The 27,437-nt window shown below is 40.9% G+C and overlaps 1 protein-coding gene across 5 annotated transcripts in view; it reads left to right on the forward strand.

Annotated features, from left to right (window-relative positions):
* OTUD7A (OTU deubiquitinase 7A) overlaps positions 1-27,437 on the forward strand; it is a 253,547-nt gene that overhangs the window by 110,935 nt on the left and 115,175 nt on the right. For 4 of the 5 annotated variants that reach the window (XR_013636423.1, XM_073303653.2, XM_073303652.2 and 1 more), the window contains 2 exons: positions 1,073-1,209; positions 21,810-21,964. Coding sequence is in view for 4 of the 5 variants with exons in the window: in XM_073303653.2 (XP_073159754.2) it covers positions 21,814-21,964 (151 nt within the window). In the remaining variant the exon portion in view is untranslated. Of the gene's footprint in view, positions 1-24; positions 89-1,072; positions 1,210-21,809; positions 21,965-27,437 lie in introns of those variants that run through there. The other variant, XM_073303655.2, reaches the window with a different exon arrangement.

Here is a 27,437-nt window from a genome sequence, read left to right on the forward strand (position 1 = left end):
GTTTTCCTCAACCCCATTATTCACACTGCTTTAGATTGTGACTCCTCTTTGCTCTTCCCTTCTACTCATCAATCAGGAATATTGCAAGGTAAGGAACATTTGTAGAAGAAAGAAGCAAGCCTTGCTTCTTTCACTTTAAAACTGACCAGATGGCATTAATCACACCAGCACCACAGGGGAATGTTGTTTTATCACACAAGGTGAAGCCCTGAAAAATACCCAAACCCAATTTAAGATTCTTGGCTCACGAAAGGCATCAAAATACAACTGAGTCCACTCTTCATGGCACCCACGGCTTCTTTCAGAGCAGAGAACCCACCAAACTCCCTTGAAAAATACAGGAGCCTGCCCAATCTTCAGAAAGCCAACATTTCACAAAGCAAACCTCTCCGGTTCTCACCCTACCTCCAACCACCCATTCCTGGCAAAACTGTCAAAGTACCAACAGCCAGCCTCCAACAATGGAATATGTACCAACACTCTGGATGCTTTGCTGTTGGGCAGAAGCTGTATCTCAGTGCTCATACTGCTCACCGTCCTACGGGCTACTGCTAGAGCAGATGCTCAGCACGACAATGGTTCCTACCATTCCTCTCCAACAGAACCCAGTGACTGGTCCTGGGTAACTTCTCCTCACCCTCAAAAACCCTCCCCTACGGCTGCTCTTCTCATCATTTCACTTCCCTGAAATTTTATGACATGTCCCTCTGCCCTCCCACTTGATCCTAGGTGAAAATTTGACCACAAAAAATTAATTCATGTTGTTTTTACCTTGCCTTAAGGCTTTCACTGATTTTTTTTTGTATGCCTGCCGAAGTGAACATTGCACCCTTTTTGTGCATTCATAACTCCCATTTGTGTGCACAGATTGGGCAGAGGGATACCCAGCTAATCTGCTTTTTCCATGCAAATAGCTGTGTGCAGTAACATAGTCAATATCAATGTCAGTGCTATATGGTGGGCACCTAATATCAGAGGGTAGGGCTGACTTTTTAAAATGCTTTTATAATTGGTATCATTCAAACTGTGCATAGGAAGGAAGATGATTAATATACAGTCTCTTCTTTTTCAGATTTCTCAGGGGACATATTTTCACTTATTCACACCTTCTACTGTGGCAAAAATGGACTATTTTCCTCACCGAAAACCAGCAGTATAATGCCCATCTGATACATGCCTCAAGGAACTCTTATTTAAAATCCGTTGAAAGTAAGTCAATTAACAACTTGCTTAAAGATAGCTTTAGTTGGCTGTATGGCTATTTGTGGCTCAAGAATAAGCATAAACTAAGCATAAACTAATAGCAGCAGTCTGGCTTTAGGCTATTGGGGGAATAAAAATGAGCAATAAAGCAGACACTGAAGTTGTGCTGTTCCCTGACTATTTGGTGCCAGTTCTTGTCACAAATGTTTTATGTACCATGACTATCCATCATGTTAAAAGTTCACTGCAACGAACTGTAAATCAGCAGCTCAATTGTTGTGAGTGTACAATGTGAACTAGAAGATTATCTGCATTGTAAATGAAGATTTGGATTCCTGTTGCTGTGACAGTTAATTTTAGAATTGACGATGTAGAAGTGGGGACTATTGACCATTTGCTGTTTCCTGTATTGTGAATAGATCCACTCTACTTCTGCTTTTATTGTGGTGGTAACTGAAACATCCTGCAGTTCCATGTAACTTTAGATCTAAGTGGAAGGCTTGACATTTATATCTGCACACCTAAATTGGTCAGGACTGTGAAAAAAACCACATACCTGACTAATGTAGCGATGCCGACATACCCTCCAGTGCAGACACAGCTACATCAATAGAAAAGTGCTTCCATCAACATAGCTAACATCATTCAAGGAGGTGGTGTTCCTATGTTAACAGAAAAAACCCTCTGTCAGTGTAGGCTGTTTACACAACGGTGCTAGGTCGACATAACTGTGAGAGTTAGCCTCCGTAGTGTAGACTTAATCTCTTTTTAAAAAATGCAACTACGCTTTAAAAATCCAGTAATGGTAGATCTACAAAGGCCATGCTGAGGCCATAATTCAGAACTCAGGTGCACATGTACAGTTAACTGGTTATCTGGCAACACATGCACATGAGAGATGCCTAGCAATAGGCATATCCAAGGTCAGAGTTCTTTCCAGAATCCCTTCTTCATCCAAAAAGGAGAGAAGAATAGAAAAAGAATGTATTTTAATGTTCTCAGGCAGTTTGTTTCTTGTAGAATCCAGCAAATTTCTAAATGACGGAGCAGTGCCGGGAGAGGATCAGGAAGAAAAAAAATGTTACATTATTTTGATTCTGTTCTTTTCCATAGAAATCTCTTCCAACCACTCGTTAATCCACTTAAAAATATTTTTAATTGGTTCCAGCATTTGGTTTAGTGTGTGGATGGCTTGTCTGGGGGGATTTCTTATGGTTTCTTGGCAATAAGATTTGCATTACTTATTCTGCTTCTACTTTCCACCAGGGTTTGAGTACAATTTCCTCTAATGCCAGTCAGGTCCTTTACCAAAGTCTACTGAAACCAGTTGAAAGACTCTTGTTGACTTTGCTTTGGATCAGGCCCTTAATGTGCTGTCTTTTCTCACAAGCAGGGTAAGGTATTTCAGATCGGACCTGAAAATATTGACTGAAGATCCTATAGGATTCCATGCCCTTCATTTTGTTTAGTTCCCCTCTGGCACTGTTTTTACCTATCCCTTTCATTTGTCTGTTTTCATTTGCTGTGTTTGTCTGATGTAGATGATGAGCATCCTTGGGTAGGGACCATTTTGTTATGAAATCTCTGTAAAGCTCAATGTGACGTTTTGGTGCTATATAAATATAGTATAAATAATATTCATACTGCGTTCATATTCTTAGTCTCTGTTTCAGGTTCATTTGAAGATGCTTCAAGCTCTGTAAATGTTTTAGAAAATCTTGAGAAAATTCAGGTGTTCTTCATTTATCTCAGTGCCTTAAGCTCTCCCCTCAAGGTTTCTAAAGGTATTCTTCAAGAAGTAAGTGGAAGGTTTAGGTGAGACAGTATCTCTCATTCTCTAACTCTTAAATTCATCTTGATCTCCTCAGTCCTCCTATTCTGTGGGTTTTTTGCACCTGAGTCACTAACCTGAAATGTGAAATATTCTCAAGCAAGTTTCCTGACCAAAGAATATTCAGTGGAGGCCTTTTATCTCTCTTGGTAGCTTTTAACCTTAAATAACTCAAACAAGTTAGAAAATAATAGGTGATTTAAACCAACAGTGTGTCAGAAACCTGAGTTATTTTAATAAATAATCCCAATCGATCTCTTAAAACAGATGATGATACTTTCTCTAAGGCTGAAGTTAAAATAATTGGACTGAATTTTTTGTTCTGTTATTTGCTCTCTTTTTTTAGATAATGGCACTATCTTGGCTAGTTTCCTGTTGTCAGAGGTTTTTATGTATTTTGGCTGAGGCTTCAGCATCTCTCTCTTCTCCCCCCCACACCCCCACCCTTTGGTTCAGGATATCTGATGCTGTACCAGTTGAAAGCGCTTCTAAGTAATTAGTAACAGTCTTTGGTTGGAGGTATTTTTTTAACTTACTAAATTGTTATTTTTCCTCCTGTAGCTCTGAGGGAAATCTGTTATTTTTGTACAGAAAGATCAGGGATAGCTTTAGTGCGGCTTCATGGGTTAAATTGCTCCCATAGAAATGAGGCCCAGATTAACCAATGTGCACTTCCACAGGGCCCCCATCTCAGGTTCGGCCTGGCCGCCCCTCTGTCCTGACAGAGGCGCAGCTGACAAATTTTAGTGAGCAGCACTATGACCTGGTGCTTAGGTTACAGCACCATTCGGGTTTGGTTGGATCACCCCTGCATCATGACAGAGGGGCAGCTGGGCCAAATTTGAGTGAGTGCTGTTGCAACTTGGTGTCACAGTGCCCCTCAGGTTTGGCACCTGCCATTAATAGTAGGGGAGCAACTCACCTGCTCCAGCTGGGCACTGATCCCACAGTCACTGCCATTGCTGGCATCATCATGCCAGCCTGAGGAGATCCACAAAGCCGAGAGCCCTGAGGTAGGAGCGGGGTTTGGATTCAGGGATACCACTCCTACTGGAGCTCAGGGAGAAGAGGGACCAGGAGTGGCACCCTGGCTGACTGCAGGGCAGAGCCCCTTATCTGACTAACCCACAGACCTGGGCCCTCTGCACCCAACCCATCCCCGCACTTAGTATAGTGATATTCTAAAGCTGTGTTTAAGTGCGTTGCAGGCTTAGGATATAAAGCTTGATCAGTAAATACCCTCTGATCACTCCTCCCCATGTCTCATACAGATTATTCCTGTCCCTGGATGGGCTTCTCTGCTGAGAGAGCATAGCATGGGGCAGCAGACAGTCTAAATGAACCCATATTAACCTATAACAGAAGTTATGATAAATGTGCTTATGGCCTGAATTTGGCCACTTTTTTGTTCTCCCTTTCCAAAATAATAGTTGATTCTGACTAGCTTCTGGGGAGACAGAAGAAAACCCGAGTACAATGACACAGGGATACGATATGGATCATTGTAAATTTAAGAGGCTCTATTCTGTATAGAGCAAGACAAGTGACTTCATGAAAAGATTTTTTTGTCACTATGAAATGTAGAATAATATCAAACAGCAGCATCTGTCCAGGCAGCTTCCATGCATGGAGTGCCATTGAGTTCAGTGGAGTTTCATGTGCACTCTGGGTCTACCCATGCAAAGCAACTTTCAAGATCTAGCCTTAGGTCCTATTGTTCCATGACACATGTACTTAATGTATATTGAATTCTGTGGGAGTCATACTTAGGTATCCAAGAATAAAATTTGCCCTTAGTATTTATTTTCTTGGCAGATAAAACAAGAGGCTATTTCAAGATCAGACTCTGGTTAGATTAAGGATGGGAATCTGGTGAAATCACTGCCAATCTAATTCTAAAGGGATAATTGAGAAGCTAATTATTATGGAAAATAGTTCAAGGGTATAAGGTTTTTTTAAATAGATAAACCTTGACAGTGCTTCTTTAAGGTATGTATTACAGGAGTCCTTATGTAAATATCACCGCTAAGCATAACATCGGGACCACTCTGATCTGTGCAGACCTGTTCTTTCTGGTATAGTGTTCGCTAAGTGTTCTGTCAGTGTGTGACAAAATCTGTTTCTTGGGCAGTCATGTGAGGGTCTTTGTCAAGAGAAATTAAATTTTCAGAGGACTTGGTTAGCCTATTGCTAGGCAGCACTGCCACTGGGGAAGTTCAAGGAGTTTTAGAAAGTCTTTGTAGAAGTCTGAAGACATAACATCTATAGGGAGCCTGAAATCATTGTAAAAGTAATAGGGATGGATGCCTTTAAAGGAAGGAAAGAGTAGGTGATCCCCTTCTAAAGGCTAATAGTCTTCCTATGAGGATAGAAAGAGAATTCTTTCATTCTGAGGAACACTTTCATTAGGGTCCTGATCTAACTTTGTTTTAACATTTATTTTATTTAGCATTTGCATATTCACCAAACCAAGCAATAGCATTTTTAGTGGCCTGGTGGAGCTCTCAGAGCCCTGCTGAATTTGGTTAGGGGGTACTTCTCGACAATGTGCATCATTGTTTGATCGGCACAACAGCTGCAGCTTGGTTTGTCTCAAAGACCCCAACGGTCCTGGTTGGCTGCACAGAGGCTTAAGAAGGGCCCACTGGCAACGTGGCAGGTCGAAGCTGGATGGGCGAGCACCTGCGACAAGGAACTGATTAGAGATTGATATTAAGCACCACTCTTCTCACCACAGGGACTTCGCTGTCATGTCCTAGCATGGCAGCCTTGATCACAGTGGGTGTCGTGATGAAAGACGTGTGGCTGGTAAGCTAAAAGGGTAGCTGAACAAGGTCAGGCTTGGGTTGGCACATACCATCTCAAGCAGCTTGCCAGCTGCAATCTCCCTCCTGATGTAAATGTGAGCAATGTGGCTCAGAACTGGAAGCCATGAAAGATGAGTCAGTTGGAGAGTTCCTGTGATGATGTGCATTGTTGAGTTGCATGTCAACAAATTTGGTGTGTACTGACCAACTCCATACTGGCGCATGGTACTCTGCTATTGCATATGAGATGGCAAGGGCTGAGGGTTGGAGCATCTGCTTCCTGTGAAGAACCTGCCAGTTTGCTGAGAAGATTGTTGTGTGTGTCTTGACCTTCACTGCTATCTTGCTCAGGTGGCTTTTGTATGTCAGTGTTCAGTAGAGGGTCATGCCTGAGTAAATTGGGTATGCTTCAGCCTCTGGCCATTCTTTATGATGTTTAGTTCTCTCTTAGCATTAGTATGGTGGAGATGGAATGTGCTAGAGAATGTCTTGCTGGTGCTAGGCTGAAGGCACCATGTCTTACAGTGGTCTGCCAGCTTTGCAGCATCGTCACTCAGGGTCTTCTCCAGTACAGAGAAAGTTGGAGCCTGTAGTTCACAGCAGATGTCTACACAGATGAACTTCTGTTATTGGACTGGTGGCAGGTCATTGATGTATAGATTGAACAATGTTGTGCTTACTGTAATGAGAGATGGATTAGGTCCTTGTTTCCTAAAGTCATCAGTCCTGTTAATGTTTACAGGTCAATTCTGTTCATTAGGCAGTTTTGTTAATGGGAGTTATGAATGTTTATAAGTTGCAAAACAAAGTCAATGTGGGGAAAATGTCAATAAACGCATTAATTGACTACATAAAAATGCAAATACATTTGTTTTGCATGAGCAAATCTTGATCTGCACAGAAATTAAATTGTATGCAGAATTGTGCACTTGCAAATTTAAGAAGACCCACTGAAAAATCTGGCCCAAAAATGTTAGCTCACTTGTTTTTACAGTAGTTCGGAATTTTGACACACAAATATGTTGAGCATATCAAAGTCCCATACTTTAAAAATCCTTGCATCATTCAGCTTTTCCAGTTCTGGTACATATTAGTATAATGTTCATTTATGGGCAGGTATCCAGTCTCCCAATACCTCTGTAAGGCAGTGAACTACTATCCCCTTTTTACCAATGGGAAGCTGAGGTACAGAGGGACTATTTTAATTTATTTATCCACATATTATTTATTTCTATTGTGATAGCACCTACAGGCCCCAGTCATAGCCCAGGGCCCCAGTGTGATAGGCACCATACAAGCACATAATAAAGACAATACTTACAGTCTAAGTATAGGACAGTAGATGGTACAACAACCAGACAACAAGAACACAAAGTAGCAATGAGACAAAACTGGTGAGAAGGAAAAAGAATTGTCACAGCACACCAGAGGCCTAACCAAATGACTTGCCCTAGATCACACAACAAGCGTGGCAGAGCAAAGGATTGAATCTGGATCTTCCCAGGGCCAGACTGGTGTCATAAGCCCTGGACCACGCCTCTTTTCCAGTTGAAGAATTTTCAGAAAGGGAACTGGTTTGCTTACTCTGCGGATGAAAATGTAGATGTTCTAATTTAACAGTGATGTTCAAAATAAATAAACCATCAAATCTAGCTAGACTAAAACTGCTATCAAGTTTTCTGTGATCTCTCCCAGCATCCATTATTGAATAACTGTTTAAAAAAAAAGTCTGGCATAATCTACATTACAATCTTATTTTTGTGAAAATGGAGAGCTGAGAGACATATTCCTAATTTAAGCAGTACTCATCTGTTTTTATTAGTTTAGCTTTTTTGATGTGTCTGTAGTATTTATGTACATTCTTTTCACATAGACACCTGAAAATCAAGGTTAGGAAGATGTGATGGGGTGTCCACCCCATACAAGGCCCAACTAAGTAAAAAGGGCCAGTTAACAGGCTGCACCTGGAGGAGGGTCAGGGCTGATAAAACCTGATGGCTGATGAAGCCCAGCTGCATGAGGAGCTGGGACAGGCATAAAGAGAGGAAGCTGGTGGTAAGAAGAGGGCTTCAGTCACTCCTTAGAGTGGAGGGGAGTTGTTGGCAAGAGTCAAGGAGGAGTCCTAGGAGGGAGTAAGTCCTGGGATCCTGCCTGGGAATACAGATTGACAAGAACCCAAGAAAACCAAAATAAGAAGCTCCAGTGGCAACCTGGGGGGAAAGGGGTGGGGAGAGGGTAGAGCAAGAGACGAAAGGTGGGAAGTAGCCCAGGGAAACAGCAAAGGGGTCTGGGATTGCATAGACTATGGTTGCTAGTCACATGGTGCCTTGACTGGAACCTAGAGTAATAGGTGGGCCCAGGTTCCCTACCAGCCACTGGAGAAGTGGCACCATCTGGGCAGTGGAGCAGAGGACTGCCTGAGACACTTCATCCAGCAAGACTTAGTTACAATGGAAGGAGAAAACAGCAGAGACCTAGGTGGAGGGCCAAGCCACAAAGAGGGAGCAATTGAGTCCAGAGAGAGAGAGACAGACCGACCATGGGTCAAGCAACCAGCGGAAGAGGCGTCAGACTAGTTGAGAGCTGATTCCCAGATGAGCCACAAGGAGGTGCCCCAGCAGTGAGCAGCAAACCCTGTGACAGACCGTTTGTCAAAGGGCTATCGTTTATGGTTCTAAAACATAAATAAGGATTCTTGGTTATAGAGCATAGTTGCTATAGTAATTTGATAATTAGTCAAATACCATTTTGTAGATTTAGCCAGTCATATCTTAAAAATCCTTAACAGCAAAGGTCTGTGATTAAACGTTATCTGCACGCACGACTTGTTTTCTGAGACTGGTTGCTGGCTGCTACTTGAATGTGGCATTGTGAATTCCACGGGAGTGCGAAAAGTACAGTATCCTTTTGTGGCAATAGTGAAACTGTATGGGGGAAAGGACAGAGTGAAAGGTAATGATCAGAGAGGCACCATACACAGATAAGTTTTCCCTTCCCTTACGGTTCCAACCTGGACTGAGTAGGCTTTTACTCTGAAAATTCAGCAGCCATAATGTGACAGTTGAGAGATGGTTTCCAGGCATATCTCTCAGCTTGTCAAAGTTCAAACCTGTGGGTTGAAAGAGATAGGCAAAACAACAGTGCAGTAGCTTTAAATGTGCCTATATATTGAACAGCATTTTTTTTATAATCCCAGTTTCATGACTGCAAGTCGTTTTTATGTAAACTGTAGTGGAGATTTCAGGCCAGGGATTATTCAAGTAGCTCTTTCTTTTTTTTAAATCTCACTACAAAAGTCTCTGGAGCAGAATTGCATTTCCCCTGATAGTTTTCATTTCTTGAAAGCTGGGAATACTAGAAGACATTTATTTAATTGTGCTTGCCTATCTATTAGGATTGCCTTATACAGATGTACATTATAGGGAAGGAGTCGCATGGATTTGTTTGGGGAGAAGAAACGTTAGAGGGGAGAACAGTAAAATATTAGGTAAAATGTGTTTATATTTAGCTTCAGGGGGTTTAGAGGTATCACAACTGGTGATTACAGAATGTCAACAACAGTTTAGTCGGCAGTAAATCTGGGTCTTATTGGCCAATGGATGATCCCAAATGGTATTTCCTACCCAATAGGAGCAGTTAGTAGCAACTGAAAAGGGGAGGATGAGAAGCAGTATATGCCTCACTGAAGCCCTGTAGAGCTTTGACAACATGTTGTAATGTGTCTGGGCAGGTAAGAGGATACAATAAGACCTCTCATCAGCAGTGTCAAATTCTACCAACAAGTTCAGCAGAAGAATGGAAAGATTCCTGCTGTTAGAATCAGGCTGAGGCTGGATGATTATCTTAGTTCTGTAATCTAGGTGGAAGCTGCTGTACTACTCCTCAGGTTTCTAAAGTGACGGATTGGAGGTGAGAATGCTCAGCCCGTTTCTCCCCATGAACATCATCACCATCTGCGCTCTTCCCCCACCCCCTTCTTTCTCCCTTACCCCGTCTGCTTACAAGTGACTGAAGAGAATCCCAGTCCCACCCACTTTCCACCTGCACCTCTTCCACCCCCAGTTCTCTCACTGCTTTGCTCTGAACCCCTTGTCCTCAGCTGTTTCCCAGCTTCAGACAACAAAGGGAGCTGGGCAAGACTCGAATATGTTTTGAGGAATAAAAACAGGCTTGCTGGCATGGCAAGGACACAGGGCCTATTAGGATCTTAAATCCCAACTCAGCTCCATCCAGAAACCCTCCATCCTCCTTATTACAAAATATGTCCCAGAGATTCCTTTTTTGCTTAGGAACATGGTCAGTGCCAATGCTGTGTAACATTTCTGGATGGGACAGTTTCCTAGAGGTTAAAAATTAAAGCCAGATGGTCATGTGTCAAAATGTCCTTATGCAGTCTAAAGCTCTTAAAGAGCTACCCTATAAATTTGATTATTTGTATTCTAATTCTTATAATGTGCCAGTCACTCAGTCTGTCGGTGCAGGTACAGCATGGGAAAGCATGTCACCAAAGACTTACTAATGCACACCCACACTCAGACTTCCTACCTGATCACCAACATTCAGACCAGAGTCTGAGAATAGAGATTGGCTTAGACTGTGCCTTGAAGGGCAAGAGACTAGAGCTTTCTCAGACCAGTTGGGTCAAGCAAACTCTGTAGTTAGATGAGAATGCCCTGTCTCCAGCTGCCCAAATGGTCATGTCTAGGGGGGGCTATAACTACCCTAAATGACCTCATCTACCACCACAGCATTTGGGGAAAAGAGTGGTCACTCAAGTATCCAAAAAGATGGGAAAAAGTCTCGAGACCCAGAAATTGTGCAGTCATAGGGAAAACACAAGAGAAAAACTATAAAGATAAAGTCAGGACTTGCACCTTGAAGCAAGTAGAACAAGGCAGCATAGTCTTTGGTTTTACAGGATCTCTGTGGCTAACACTGTAAAACTGCCAAGCAGCTGCATTATGCAACAGCTAGAGCTTCCCACTGGAGGGGAAGTGTAGATTGAACTGCAATAATACAATCACAAAGACATAGATAACTGTGGTAAGTTCTACAGTGGAGAGGGATGTAATCTCTTTACCAGATCCAAATGAAAAACCAGTATCACCTGAAAATCTAGAAGCAATTAGGCATGCAGAAATTCTCTGACATTTCAAACGTCTTGCATAAAAGTTTACAGTATATGATTCTGCTCTTTAATGGCAACAGGTACCACCCTACCACGTGCCCTAGCGCCCCAATTCAGCAAAACATTTAGTCATTTGTTTTCAGCAGTACTTCAACATATGCTTAAAGTTAAGTACACTTAAGTGCTTTGCTGAATCAGGGTCTAGATCTCATTTCTCTGTATAGAAATGTTTCAGATCTGTATGAGTCAATATGTATCTTTTAGTTTTTAGAAATTATAACAGCATGGGCTTGTCTATATGGTAAGTTTGTGTGTGGAAGGCTAAAGTGCTGTAGATTTACATCCCAGCTTGCCATACGCTAACTGATCATGTAGATGAGCACCTGTAATTTAAAAAAACTGATGAGGCTTTTATGTTAATTCCCACATATACTGCTCATGCACATGCAGAATTGTGCATTCTTTCTTCATGAACTATATTTTAAACTATTGTTTCTACTTGATTTTGGAATATAAAGTGTTAACTTTTTGATTCCTTTCAAAAGGTGTCAGTTGCTCATTTCCCTACTCCCAAAATAATAGCAATATAGTTAATGGATATAGCAAGGAATCCATTCTAGCAAATAGTGTCAACTTGCCAGTAAATCCCATATACTCCTTGCAGTGATAGAGATGTAGAGAATATCATTACCCTTATGTCAGCTGTTCACCTTTTTGCTTACACACGTTTGCCATTCTGGACAGATGCCAATGAATTGAAAGCAATGACATTTTTGAAGCTGTATAATGAGCTAATATTTTCCTGTATTTTATCGGACACAATTTAACCACCAAAATCTTACTTAAGAAAGGTTTATGAATTCTTAAAACTAATGCTTAGAGGCACTGTAGAATAAAGCTAATAGAAAAGTATTTTAATGATGCAGTTGTGCAGGGTGTTTTCTAAACTGTTTTCTATTAAAAACTGTGTCAAACTGGTATGATGTGATTTGTATCATATATACTGTGATACAGGAGGGCCAGGGAGCAGTGGTAGACGGGAAATATATAAGCCCTAGGCTAATTAAGGCATGGTTCCCTGTAGGCTAGGGAGGGTTACTATAGGTTAGCCCCCTGCCAAGAAAAGCACAGGACCCACCAAACTAACATTGGCCATCTTGCCACAGTACATACACACGTGTGTGTATATATATTCAGTGATGAGCTGCCAAAATCTTAACACGAGGGGGTCGTTGCCCATCCCCGGCACTCCTGCCCCATCCACCCCCGTCCCCTGACTACCCCCAGAACCAGGCAGGAGGGTCTTGTGGGCCACCGTAGTGGGTGCCCACCCCACCCCTAAGAGCCAGAGGCACCTGCCGGGGGGCGGGGTGGGGAGTCCCAGAGGTGCTTATCTGGGGCAGCTCCCAGGAAGCATCTGGCAGGTCCCTCTGGCTCCTAGGGGCAGGGGAGCATAGCTAGGGGGGGAGCAGGGGGAGCGGCTGCTCCCCCACTGATCACATCAAAAGTGGCACCTTAGGCGCCAACTCCATGGGTGCTCTGGGGCTGGAGCACCCACGAGGAAAATTTGGTGGGTGCAGAGCACCCACCAGCAGCTCCCCACCCTGTGCCTGGCCCCAGATCACCTCACCTCCACTCCGCCTCCGCCCCTGAACACACTGCCCCGCTCTGCTTCTCTGCCCCGCCCCCCCTCTTCCCGCGAATCAGCTGTTCGGCGGGAAGCCTGGGAGGGCTGAGAAGCAGGTGGCGGCTTAACACTCAGGCTGAGGGTGGTGGAGGTGAGCTGGTTGGGGAGCGGTTCCCCTGCCCGCCAAACCCCCCCCCCCCGGGTGACCTTTCTTAACTACATGCTGCTACAACCTATTGAACTAAAAGCTGAGTGACAGCATTAACTCCAGTTCCCTTACTGTTGATGGTTTGTCAACTCAAATTCAAAGCAAATCTAATCTGATGGATCTGATTGTTTAATTTTGCTTTCTCCCTTAATAATTGTTCAGATATTTTGCAAATGTGCATTTGGCAAAATGTTTCTAATCAAAAGTGGAACATCTTGAGAAATGCTGTAAAAAGAGAATGAAAAGTCTTTATAGAACTGTCTGAATGCTAGGGGATGCACTTCACATGGAGAAAACAGAGGAAGAAATTATGCAAGCCTTAGTTAAAAGAAACCAGTTGTTGTTTGCTGCATCAAATGTGGTTTTATTTTGTAGATTTGTTTTATGTACTGAATTCAGTTGTCTAGAGGGGGGACACTCTTCTTTAATACTTTAAAATGTGGTATGTCTTAGTAAAAAATATTTTCTGTGTCTGGAGCTATGCAAAGCTGGGGGTCTTTGTACCATACATGTCTACAAATAAAAAAAAAATACAAATTCAACCACAGAGAGATGGTTTCCCTCTGAAAAGGATAACAGTTCCCCTTATCCTTCACGTTACCTCACAAGTCAAGAGGAGTCAGCAATGTTAATCAGACACTTAGAGTATTCACATTAAAAAATAAATAACCTTTGTGTGCCATCTCTGACCATTGGATATATTTGCTAATTGCAGTTGCAGAAGGATCACATGCCATTGTAGGCAATTTCATCATACCGTCCCCTCCATAAATTTATCAAGCTAAGTCTTAAAACTAGTTAGGTTTTTCGCCCCCATTACTCCCCTTGGAAAGCTGTTCCAGAACTCAATCCTCAGATGGCTAGAAACCTTCATCTAATTTAAAGCTTAAACATATTGATGGCCAGTTGATAGCCATTTGTTCTTGTGCCAGCATTGGCCCTTAATTTAAATAACTTCTCCTGCTTCTGAGTGTTCATCTTGCAATCATATTGCCCTTTAGTCTCCATTTTGTTAGGCTAAACAAGCTAAGCTCCTTAAGTCTCCTCTCATAAGGTAGGTTCTCCATTCCTCTGATCATCCTAGTAGCCCTTCTCTTCACATGTTTTAGTTTGAATTCATTTTTCTTAAACATGGGAGAATTACACACAGTATTCAAGATGAGGTCTTCACAAGTGCCTTGGATAATGGTAATAACACTTCCCTATCTTTACCGGAAATACCTCACCTGAGGCATCCCAGGATTGCATTAGCCTTCTTCACGGCCACATCACATTGATGGCTCATAGTTATCCTGTGGTCGATCAAAACACTCAGGTCTTTTTCCTCCTCTGTAGCTTCCAACTGATAAGTCCCCAGTTCGTTGCAAAAATTCTTGTTGTTAGTACCTAGTGCAAAGTGCAAGTATCAAATTCCATCCCGTTTCTATTACTTGAGATTTGAGAACTTCAGAAACTCCGCCAGAGGTTATGGGCCTATTACAGGAGTGGCTGGATGAGGGTCCGTGGTCTGCAATTTACAGGAGGTCAGATGAGATGATCATGATGGTCCCTTCTGGCGTTAAAGTCTATGAGAGCAGATGAACTGATCCAAAACTCACCAAAGATGATGGAAGCCTTTCCACTGACTGGGCTTTCAATCTGGTTCATAGTGTATTTTTATTAGTGGACTTTGTTTTTAATTTTAAATCTTCAGAAGTGAAAACATTTTGCTTGTGATTCAACCCCTTTGTCCGTTGGATGCAAATAGCATGGCATTTCTGAAAGTCACTTTCTGTAGTCCTTCAAAGTGGATTTCAACTTCCTCTTCTGAGAGGATTCTGATATTATGTAATGAGATTCTCAGGTGCTAAGTATTAAATTTATTTGTGCTTTCATTGTCCATAAGAAGGTTGTTCTTTGAGGAAGACTGTGCTTTCATAGACCGAAGATATCCGCTCCAAGTGGGTATGCAACATTATGTGAGTGAGCAAGTGTTTAATAGTTACAATTGCCATTAGTAGCAAACATGGTGATGGTTCAGTAGTGTAGGAGGTGATGTTTTCATCTGGTTAGAACAAAAAGTCTGGCAGCCAGCTGAATTCTGAATTTCTAATTTGTAGTGAGTCACTGCCTCCTTCCTTATAGTTCGTTTTCTTCCCTTGCTTAAGTCTTTCTTTCCTGTCCAATCTGGGTATGTTTTTATTACTAAAAGTGGCTTTCTGGCAAAAAGGACCTTTATCAGAAAGTCTGATTGAAAGACTAATTCTTGCCTAAATTGAAGAAAGCTAAGAGAACAGCACTTACCAGCTTGTGTTATACGCTGTCCCCGTAATACAGAGGCAAGATTCTCATAGTTCCCTCATAAAGCAGGTGGGGGCTATTTTCTCCAAGGAGTAGGTGTTCTTGGGTTTTCTGATTAATTACTACTTTAGAGAGCATTGGCAATGGGATAATACCACACTTTAACTTATTCTATTTCAGTAAAAGTTGCAGCTGTGGCCATAGTCCAGTTACCAGTGCGTTGCATTCTCTTCCCACATCATCCAGAGTGGCATTAACAATAGAATGCCCAAGTATTCTCTATTTGTATGTATGGGTCTTGGAACATGAAGCATCTACAACACAAGGCAACCTATCTTTTGGGAAAAAGCCTGCTTAGGCTGTTGGCACGACCTCTGGTGCAACTTATGAGATGAGTTACTTACATGTGAGCTACAAAGCTATTGGTGCACACAGAGTACGGGGTTCTGATGACTGTGTCACCATGAGAGCAATGCAAAGGTGATTCATGATGTCATAAATGTGCTGAGAGATAGCTCTGGCTTTCCTATATTACAAGAATTTCAAGCTTATTAAGAAAACTTTGTTCTAGTTCATTTACATTGTGGGTTGGATGGCTCAGGATTTTTGGATTTAAGGACCGTTCACCTTCAAGTCAATGTTTTGGGTCTTTCCCAAGTTGAGGCTGACCATATATTTCAATATGGGTAAATATATCTGATTTCAGGCCAATCCTTGTCACAAAAATCCATTCACAGAAATGACTCTGTCAGCCTCTGAATTGAGGCCAAGGATTAAATCAGAATAGAGAATGATTTAGCCAGTTGCCTGTGGACTCGCCATCATCTGGACCAACACATAGTGACAGGTCAGAGAGGTTTCAGAGTAGCAGCCGTGTTAGTCTGTATTCGCAAAAAGAAAAGGAGTACTTGTGGCACCTTAGAGACTAACCAATTGAGGGCAGAAAGGAAAAGCCTGAGCTGCTGCCTGTGTTGCACCTGTCCTGTGCAAAGAGAACTTCAGTTTCTAGTGTTGCCAATCTTGCACATCCCTCAAATATTAAATTAAAACTAGTGAGAGGCCTTAACAAGCCTCCTCAGAGCTAAACTCCAGATTTAGGTTTGAACGTGTCCCATCTCTCTGATGGGACCAAAAATCTCTTTATGTAAATATCAATGCAGTGCTGTGGGTCCCAGCCCTCACACACATGGTAGATGGACTGTCTATTTATGGCTTGTATCATGTTTTGGGTAGTACTAAATCAGCTAAATAAAATATATATCCTTGATTTGTGTCTTTCTGTCTCGTTATGGAAAATACCCAGGAAGCAAAACTATGAAACTGAGCAGTCAAACATGTATGTTTTAAATCATAAAAATGAAGTTAGGAAAAAAGAGGGGGTCCTCAGGGGAGCTGGTCTGAAATGTTGGAGGTGTTTTTCCCCACAGAAATTTTGGAGTTTTTTTAACTGAAAACTCAAACTGAAAATTTTAAGATGAAGGTTTTTGGTTTTCATTTATTTCCTTTTTTCGATTTTCTGTAGAAAGCAGATGCTTTTGGGGGGAGGGAACCGTTTTGTTGAAAACTCAGTTTTCCATCAAAAATAATTTTGACCGAAAATTTTTGACCGGCCATAGTCATGAATTGGGAGGGATCAATGGACCACAGCTATGAGGAGGAGAGGGACCGATTGATAAATGTGTGGGACTAGGAAGGGAAAGACAGGATGCAGACTAATTTTACTGTCCTTAAATGCCTTTGGGATAAGCATCCAAACTTTCAACTCATTAACCAAACCAGATCTCTGACCATATTAGGGTTCACTCATCCCTCACAGTTGCAGAGTCATAGATAAAGTGGGAAGGGAAAAGATTTACTAGGTCATCCAATCCAACTCCCTGTCTAGGCCCCAAAAAAAGTCAGTGGGAGTTTTGCAATTAACTTTGGTGGTGCTGGAGCTTTACCCCTAGTATTTTACCCATGCACATTTTGTAACATTATTGACCTACCATAAATTCCTAATAATATGTTGCTTTCAGCCACATTAGAGTGTGAGTGTGTGTGTGTGTGTGTGTGTGTGGCTGTGGGGGGAATAGGTGATATTTATTATTGTAAGAAAGATTGCTTACTACTGGAACTGTGTGCTAGTCACTGGATCTTATGTTTTCAGACCTGTTCAGATCTCTCATTGGCACGATGGCATACCTCTTTAGACTAGAGTTATCTAGGCCTTCTGGCTTAGCTGGCAACTTGCTTTGCCCATTGACCCAACAGAACCTTTGGGAATGTGGAACCCATATTTCACCACAAAATATTTCTCAGCCTGAAGTGCTTTTCAGAAGCTATTTGAAATAATGGGAGGGGGGAACCTAGCATTAAAAATAGTGAAATATTGCTAGTATACAGATGATCCATGATTTGACTTGTTCAGACTGACATACAACTAAAATTTCCAAATGTTTGAATTATCTGGCCCCCGCACCGATTAATGATGGTATTTGACTACCCTGAATGTACATATTTCTAAAAACCACAAAAAAGTTTTACTGCCAGATGAGTCACTTATGATTAATATCTGAAATTTACTAATGCTTTGCATCATTCATCTTCAACAAGCTCTTTAAACTTGACTCTGAACGTCTGCATCCTTCTGGTGCAGGTTTATTTCATCCATTCTCCCAGTCATAAAGAAAATTAATTGTCATGGATTTTTGGTTACAACGTCCTCTTATTTGCCCCCCTCCTCTTCTTATGTGCAGCTGTTTTAGAAATCATTGTGTGTTTACTAGGAAAGTGTTACTCCCTTCATACCTCATCTTTAAAACAGTTACAAAAATTCAACTGCTGTATAGTATATATATATATACCACATTGAAACCCTATGGCCAAATTTAGCCATAATCTATCAAGGTAATGGGATTTTGTGAAGTGCTTGCATTCTGCTTTTAAGAGGCCCTGTAAATCTTTCCATGTTTCCCTTGATTACTAGCTCTACATGAACTTTTATAGCCTTCCCTTGTCCAGTTGTGCTAAAAGTTGTGACCCAGATGGTTCTCTTAACTTTCTGAAATGCAGCCTGATATGAAAATAATGAGTGCAATGTAAGTAAATTATATTAAATAAAAACTTATGTGGCCTAGATTGTCAGCTCACATTTGACTTCATCTCAAACACTTACAGTCTGAATGGACCCATTTTTCAAGATCTTTTGTGTACCACATCTTTAGGAGGGACAAACCATTCCCTATGTAGCAATTGCTTTTGTAGCTGGTGAAATGATCCTTTTGTAGCATGTGTATAAATTTAGTTTTATAAAGTGCTTTAGAGTCCTTTGAAGAGAGACACGCTAAGAAATCCAAGATATTTACTTACTTATTATTAAACTTAAATGATAATCCTATGCTATTGTAAGGGCTTTTTTCTGGAAACCTAATTATCACGGAGGGCTTTCTTTCAAGAAATTCCTAACCTTTTGACAATGTCCAGCTGAGCAACAGCTGTTAAAATAAACTTCAGAAGAGTCTGTGTTTAATTGTTTGTATATATGGATACATGCATGTGTGTGCTATAATGCAGGGTGTGAGGGAGAGTATGGCGAAAGTGTGGCCTAGCTAGTACAGAGGCATCAGAGCATCCAAATGCCCCTTCACACTTCAGTACTGGCTACCCACATCATAGGTAGCAGTATGGGAGGGGCAGAGGACTCTGTAGAGCTGCTACTTCCCTTCTCGTGCCGGTGAACTGGAGGGGGAGAACAGAGGAGGCACAGGGTATAGCTGCACCAGCATGCAGGGGAACCTACACTGCATTGGCTCTAGACCTGGCACAGTTTACTCCCTCTTTGCTGCAATGGCAGAACCAGGGGCCAACTAAAAGTCTGCTCCCAGTGTAGCACAAAATACATTTCCCCTTACTCTCGACTCATGGCAAAGGCATGAATGAGCCCATGAGATTGAGTGAAAATATCAGATGTATGTGTAAAGATTAGCTTTGGCGTCTTGATGGAGTGAATGACAGATGCTGAATAAAAGTAAAACTTGTTGTTTCATTTATATTGTACACCATTTAACTTCTACCACCTCTTCTGATCTGTTCTCATTCCTTAAAATGAAGTTTGAATACTACTACCTGATAAATATGTCTGATTCAGCCATTCTTAAAAACAACTGCTCTAAATTTTTGTAGGGAGAGTTGTCTATGAAAATAGATTAGCTTTTACTTGTTCAGGAAATGATAACTGGTATTGGATACAGTAGGGGGAATATTCATCTGTTACCCAAACGCTAGACCTTTCCTTAGGTCCAAGGGTATTTAGGGGGAAAAAATGAATATAGGAGAGAGATTCCCGTCTGGGTTGATTTAAAAACTCTGGGGATAAATTGTCCTAAAGCTACTTCTATTTTAAGGCCACTTTACTTGGTCAATGATGAAAGTAAAATACTAAAGAAAAGCTCCTGATTGCACATAAAGAAGGCTATGTTGTGCCTCTTAGGAAATGCCAGAGATGGGACATGTAGTGCACTTTCCATCCCAATTATTTTTGCTTTGACACTGTAAAGAAAAATTTGTGCATGATAGAAAATGAAAAACCCTTCTGTTTTGTTTCCAGAGGTGGTTTTTGAGTACACAATAGGCAAAGGTGGCTTCCAGAGTATTTTCTAACGAAGTTTAAAATACTTCACTTGCTTAAGATTTAATTGCGTACTTGCTTGTATAAAAATTCCATTATCTATACAAAAACAAGAATACCTTTGCATTTCACCAGCTGTGATTGTGGTTCCATTAGCTGTTACGTGCTGGTTCCTAGGCCGTGAGTCATTGCCACATACTGGTGTGATTGTTACTTTTCTCAGCAACTGGATGGTACAAACAACCTACAGTAAGCTGCTGAACACATACTGCATCGCTCTGCTGTAAAACAAGTGAATCATTCTGCAAAGGAAACCTGACTTCCTACCACTTCAGGAAGATTTTCTTTAACAAAAAGTTATTGTGAATCCCCGGATATTAAATAATTAATAATAATTACGCCAGCTGGCCTGGAATAGTTTCTGTTGGCTTTTAAGTAAAGCATTTTATTGATTGTGTTTTAACTAACAATTGGGACTATTTTAATTTTATTAACGTGATCTATAATTGCATCTGACACAAGCAGAAGGCATGGGTAAAATCCTGGTCCCATTGAAGTCAACGGTAAAAATCACATTGACTTCATTAGGGCCCAAATTTCACTCTGTGTCTGTGGTAGTTGTTTCTAACATCTTAGTTTTTGGGGGTGGGGAGGTGGGGAATTTCATCACCAGAAATTCAATAGCAGAAAGAATCCATTTGCAGAGTATACTGGGATTGCTACACTACAATGATGTCTGTAATATTTACAGTCATATGGTTCGTTGTTTGCCTGAAAATTACTTAATTCAAAATGAAAACGAACTTATATAGCAAATGTAGCCAATTCCATTCCAGTTAGTTTTGAGTGGGGTTGATGTGATGTGCAGTATTTTGCAGTATGTATGTTTATATTTTAAACAGTTGTTACATTTGAGGGAAACCAGGAAAGTGTTTATAAAGATCAGCCATGTAACAATGGCTTTCTTAAGAAATGTACAGTGTTATCTTGAAAATGTGTTTAGCTTCTATTAATCATGCTGAGATGGGGGGAACAAAAAACCTGATGCTGCAGCAGTGAAAGGTGTTGCTTTGTGTGGTCCTGGCAAGATTTCTATTAATAGCACGTGTAGTTGATTATGATGCTGAAAGGCGTGTACAACCAATGAGATAAACTGCCACTGTAAGTGTATGTGGGTCTCTCCAGACTGTCAACTCAATTGATAGAGAGGGAGAGTAGATACCCACCACCTTCCAGAAATATGAGCAGTAACAATCTGAAGATAAGCCTAGTAGTAGCTTCTGTTGTCATTCCATTCATTGTGGTTGTCATCATTATTGTAGTTAAAAGAGATGCACTAATGCAGATGTTTAGAAGGCTAGTTAACACAGCCTCTCAAACAAAAGAGGTACAAGTTGCTGCTGCTATTGATGATCGTGATCATGATTCACAGCACCCCCATGAGGATGACAGCATTAGTTCTGAGGAAATGGGAGAAAACCCAGATACCCTATCAAGTACATCTTTAAGGCAGGGAAAATAGAAATAACCTATGTATTGATGCAATAAATAAGGAACAAGTAATGAGTTCTAATATAAGTATATTTACATTAAAAGTATATAAATACAAAGGTCTTGCAATATGGCCTTGGTCCAGATAAGCACATAAGCATATGTTTAACTTAAAGCACGTTAACTGAACCAATGGGACAATTCTCATGCTTAGAGTGAAGCATGTGCCCGTTTGGAATCTTTGACTTTTACCACCTTACTCTTATGAAGTTTTAATTTTATAACTTCCTTGTGCACTGAAAAGTTGTGCAGAAAGAATATTTTAAAAGAGCAAAGAAAAACAGAAAAGAACACTAGAAGTGTGAAAGATGAGAACTAGTTATTAATATACTCAGTCACTGGAACAGATTGTGAACCCAGACAGAGGCAGATCATAAATGCTATTAACATGGTATTTATGTAAATTTATTTTCTTTTTTTAATCATTGTAACTTTGACCTTTTATTGTCATTTATTAAAAATTTAAATTGGGTGTTTTGTTTGGGAAAAACGTGTGATTTCCATTATTTTGTAGCCTATTGTGATAAATACATCTAGAACTCTGTATTTTTGTTCTCATTTATAGATGGATGTCTTGTAGCCTATCAACAAATCCTGCTACTGCTGCATGTGTGGCAGCACTTCTACATGATCACATGACTCTTGATATGGACGCGGTCCTGTCAGACTTTGTTCGGTCCACGGGGGCAGAACCAGGTCTGGCAAGAGACCTGCTGGAAGGTAAGCATGCCCCATAAACCTGTGGCCCCTTTTCCTCATATTCAATACTTTCATGCTGTGGTCAATAAAATGTAAACCAGTCTTTTAAAGCTTCTAGTGTAGTCTGTTAAATCACTGATTCCTTTGTGCCAACAATCCAATACTCCTGGCAGTTTAATCACACAAGATTGCACCAGTACAGCTGTTTTCAGCAAAGGCCTTAGAAAATCTCTTATTGTGGTAGAAGCTACATTCTAGATTACTTATAATCTTACCTAAAAAGTGAGGCAAAAGGCTTTCATCTAGATTTATACTCTGTCATTTTGAGCTGCCTGCCATGCTCATCAGTCATCAAAAGAAATTCTGAGAGTATGAAAGAATGGTTTCATTAGTTACTTTAAGCTTCTAATATGGAAAACCATACTGAATTTTGAGTGTGTCATGTTAGTTAATAGTAAGAGAAATGAGGATTGGTTTTGAGTGTGTCTTCTAATCTGGGTGGCTGTAGGTGCTGCCAAGTGTGGACAGTTATAGATGTTTTGATGTGATGTATATAAAATGCCCACACGCCAAGGGCAAATATTTTTGTTTTTCCTCGTATAGCCAAAGTTCAACATATACTGAGCACCTACTACGTGTTTTTAAAATGTACTGGTGAATATTTCTCCTGTTCATAATAGTAGATCAGTGTAATAGTAGCTGGGCTTGAATAGTATTTATTTTAGTGTTATGTATTGTAATGTATCTTTACTCCAGGTTTTTTAAGTAATAAGGAACGATACAGTAGTAACTCTGACGTGTATACGATGTGGAGTGCAGTTTTATAATATGTCATACTTGTTTTGTTTCCAAAGTCTTCTATCTGTGTTACATAAAAATAAGTCCTTCGAATGTGTAACTGAGAATATTCTCCTTAGCACTCACTAAATGTAACAAAAGATCTTTGTCTGATTTGATCAACCTGCCATTCTGGGCTGAAGTCCATCATTATCTTCATGACATGGCAATCCACCCAGGTTCACTTAGGGAGTGGAAGGATTGGGCCCCATCTTAGTGGGGCTACTCATGGAGTAAAGTACTACTCACTGTGAGTCAGGGTGCAGAACTGGGCCCTTCATGAGGACTTGAGGGTTCTTTAATAAATTCAGTACTAAGAGCTCTGTCCAGTGGTAATGTTATGAGGCTCTCTGGGTGCGTGCCAGGCTGACTTGTACAGGGACAAGACTGACTAGGTGACATAGGAATTAAAAAGCAAAAATAGCTGAGATGCTTGTGCATGAGGGATATCACATGTGTTTCCCAGTAGCCCACAAGCAGCAGGACTTACTGTTCATATCTGTATTCCTTGGGGTAGAAGAAAAGTTTAAGGATTTTTTGCTAGTTCTTTTAAACATATATGGGGTTACTCTCCCCCACCCCCAAATCCCTGTGTGGGCTGATAGAGGAGACTCCTCGAGTACTTCCCACTCCATATTCTTCTTACGTAGCTGGGGAGCCTATCAGTTGGCACAGTGGTGGTGGTGGGGGGGTTATCTTTTCTTTCCTTTGCATCCCTGGTCATCTCCTTCACAGAGAGTGAATCTCCTCAGCTGAGTGTTAGCTGGAGCTGTCATTCAGTGAGAGGGTTTACAACCAAGTGTCTCGTTAAAAATTCCTCATTGTTATAAATGCTATGTGTGTATAAGGAGGCCTCTGAAATCTATTAATGGACAAACTTATTTGCATCTTAGGGCTTCCTTAAAAGGGATATGATCACCCCTTTCTTAGCAAAAGGCAGGTAGTTTTGTTATTTACTGTGGGTGCATAGTGTTGTCTAGAAGTTGGAGTACGTGTCTGGGAGAGGCAGGATTCTGGTTGACTTTGTCTCATCTCTGCCTTGTTTTCTTCATCTGTGGAAAGGGAATGTACCTGCAAAACTAATGTTTGCGATGTGCTTTGCAAACTTAGATCAAAGGCTGTATAGAAGTAATGTTGTCATTGGTGGGGTTGGTGATTTATGACCATTGGGGTTGGTGAATAAAGCTATACTGAAAAGACTAACAAAGAAGTGGGCAACAAGTGGTTTAATTATTCTTAACAGTCTAATTCATAGTGTTTAATTTTATTAACATTTGACATAAACGCCAAATTCTGAGTATTTCCTCTCACACAGGAATTTTCTCAAGCTTATGAAGGTAAAAAGAAAATCTGGGGGGTTTAAGATGTTCTCAAAAGGACTTTTCGGCACATAAGGACATGGCAGCAGCTTGCTGTAACAGCAGTAGTATTGCCCAGGATCTTATGCCGGGTAGTAGTTTTACTTCCCAGTTCCTTATCCGCTTTTCAGTTCCCATATCACTCCCCATTTTCTCTAATTTCACTAATAATTTCCCATGTATCAAATGCCTTACTGAAATCCAGGTAGATTAGACCTACTGCATTTCCTTTGTCTAAAAAAATCAGTTATCTTCTCAAAGAAAGAGATCAGGTTGGTCTGGCACAATCTACCCTTTGTAAAACCATGTTGTGTTTTATCCCAATTACCATTTATTTCTATGTACTTAATTACTTTCTCTTTCAAAATTTGTTCCAAGACGTTGCATACAATTGCAGTCAAACTAATGGGCCTGTTGTTTCTCAGGTTATTTTTTTCCTTTGTTAAAAATAGGTAGTATATTAGCTCCAGTCATAGGGTACAACCCCCAAATTTATGGATTCATTAAAAATCCTTGCTAATGGTCTTGCAATTCCATGTGCCAGTTCCTTTAATATTCTTGGATGGGCCCCCCCCCCCCCGATTTGGTCCCATTAAGCTGTTTGAGTTTGACTTCCACCTCAGATGTGGTCATTTCTACTTCCATATCCTCATTTCCATTAGTCACCCTGCCACTACCCCTAAGCTCCTCATTACCTTTGTTAAAAACGGAGGCAAAGTATTCGCTTTAGATGTTGCACCATGCCGAGATCTTTAATCACTACCCCATCCGCAGTACTTAGTGGTCCCACTTCTTTCCTTGTTTTCTTTTTATTTATTTGACTATGTGATAATTTACTATTGGTTTTAATTCCCTTTGCAAGGTCCAACTCTGCTTGGCTTTTGGCAGTTCTTACTTTTCCCCTACCCTTTCTGACCTCCAAGAGAGAGCTTTTCTTGCTGATCCCTCCCATCTTCCATTCCTTGTAGTCTTTCTGCTTTCTCTTAATAATTTGTTTGAGATGTTTTTACATCCAGTTTCTTCTGCAACCCTTACCAATGAGTTTTTCCACTTGCTTGGGATGCCGCCTTCAGATAGCTTCTGCAACTTTGGCTCAAAGCAATTCCAAGCTTTCTAAACATTCATATCCTTGAGTTCTTCAGTTCAGTTGACTTCCCCAACCTATTTCCTAATTTTTTTAAAAGTTTGCCATTTTGAAATCAAGGACCCTAGTTGCAGACCTATTGTTGTTTATCCTTCCATCTAGATTAAACTGAATTAGCTCATGATCACTCAAACCAAGGCTGTCCTCTACAGCCAGCTCTTCTATGAGGTCCTTTCTACTTATCAACACTAAATCTAAAATGGCACCTCCTCTTGTTGGTTTGGTGACTATTTAGTGAAGAAATCTGTCAGCTATCACATCCAGGGATATTTGGGCTCTATCATTAATTAGTAGTGTGTGTCCTCCAAGCTATAGCTGGGAAATTAATGTCTCCCATAATCACACAATTCCCAGTTATTTATTTCATATCCGTAGCAGATCCCACGCACTATCCCAGTGGAGCCTATTTTACCTTTCTTCCCCAAAGTGATTTTGACCCAAAGAGATTCTGTTTTATCCATTCCATCACTTCTAATTTCTTTACAGTCTATCTCATTGTTAATATACAATGCTACTCCACCACCTTTACCTTTATTTCTGTCTTTCTTGACCAAAACATACCCTTCAATACCTGTGCTCCAGTCATGACTGCTATTCCACCATGTTTCTGTTTATCCCTATAATATCTGATTTCACTTCCTGCACCAGTAGTTTTAGTTTCTTCACTTTGTTACCCAGGCTCCTTGCATTGGTGTGTAGCCATCTTAGTTGTTTCTGTTTGCCTTTGCGCAGATTCCTCTCCCAGTTAGGTATTGTCATGGTACTTCCAGTATTGCCTACCTGACTGTTACTGTCAGGGATGTTGGCACTGTCTTTCCTCTTGTTGTCTATTCTCATACGTCTGATGCTCCTTTATCTCTTCCTGTATCTTCAATTATGTGATTTTCCTCCTGCTCAATGTTAGAATCAGGCATCAAGATTACATGAACATCTCCCCTGAATTCCTAGTTTAAAGTTCTTTTAATCAGTCGTGCCAACCTCCATCCCAGAATTCTATTTTCCTCTCTACTTGAGTGGAGCCCATCCCATGAGAACAGTCCCTGTGAATGCCTCCCAGTGATTGAACATCTCAAAGCTCTCCTTCTAGCAACACAGCCGGAGCCATCTGTTGATCATCATAATCTTGTCTCACCTTCACTCTCCTCCTTTAGGGACAGGAAGAATCCCACTGAAAATCACCTGAGCCTCCATTTCTTTAACATCTTCCCTAGCCTGCTGTAGTCAGCCTTGATGCGTTCCAGCAAGAATCTAGCTATATCATTTGTTCCCACGTGAAGGCGGTCTCACAGTCCCAAAAACAGACCATACGTAGGTGCTGTAGCATCCTTATTAACCCCAGGAGTATTGCTTTGACAAATGTATATGCTGCTTTGAGAAATCACTGTCTCCTTCTCCTACCTACCTGAAATGTTAATAGATTTGCCTGGAATTTCCAAGTTGTATGTTTTTCATCCCTACTTCTACTGCTGAGTGAATAATTCACAGTGAAGAACTTACACAATGAGCTTACCTCTCCTCCCAGACTGTGTGAGGGCAGTTGGCAGATTTCCCTCCTCTCTTTATAATTTGAACTTAATCCACAAATGTTTTTGTTTTACTTTTTAACTTAGTGGATTGATTTCTAACAGTACACTGTTAATGTTTGATATTCGAGACTGAGTTCAAGATGTGTGGGTTATTTGTGAAGTCAATGCAACTATGGCAATTACCCAAGCTGGGGATCTGGCCCATTGGGCCAAATTTATCCATTTACAGCAGTGGAATTACACCAAGGTTGAAGTGCGTCCATTGTTTACAGTACAGTTCTCTCACCTGAACAAATAACAGCAGCTGCCTTCCTGTATTCATTAACCTTCATCAATTCCTATGTTTACTAACTAACCTGGCCAACAGTTGTTGCTATAGATATGGAAAACCAAACTGGATTTGATAGCAGAGCTTTGCAAAATTGTCAGTTTCTGTTCACCTTCTTTTCTAACACCCTAAGTTTTACCTAGAGTTTCAGATTCAAACAAACACAAAAACTTAGCCAGAGCAATACAATTTTGTCTAGTTTTGACTCCAAATCTATAAACCAGTCAAAATTAGCTCAAACAGTTTGCAAACCTAGCTCAAGCTTGGATTTGTAATGAATCCTCCAGACAAGATGAGTGCC

The sequence above is a fragment of the Lepidochelys kempii genome, chromosome 10 (assembly GCF_965140285.1).
Source record: "Lepidochelys kempii isolate rLepKem1 chromosome 10, rLepKem1.hap1, whole genome shotgun sequence".
NCBI classification, from domain to species: domain Eukaryota; kingdom Metazoa; phylum Chordata; order Testudines; family Cheloniidae; genus Lepidochelys; species Lepidochelys kempii.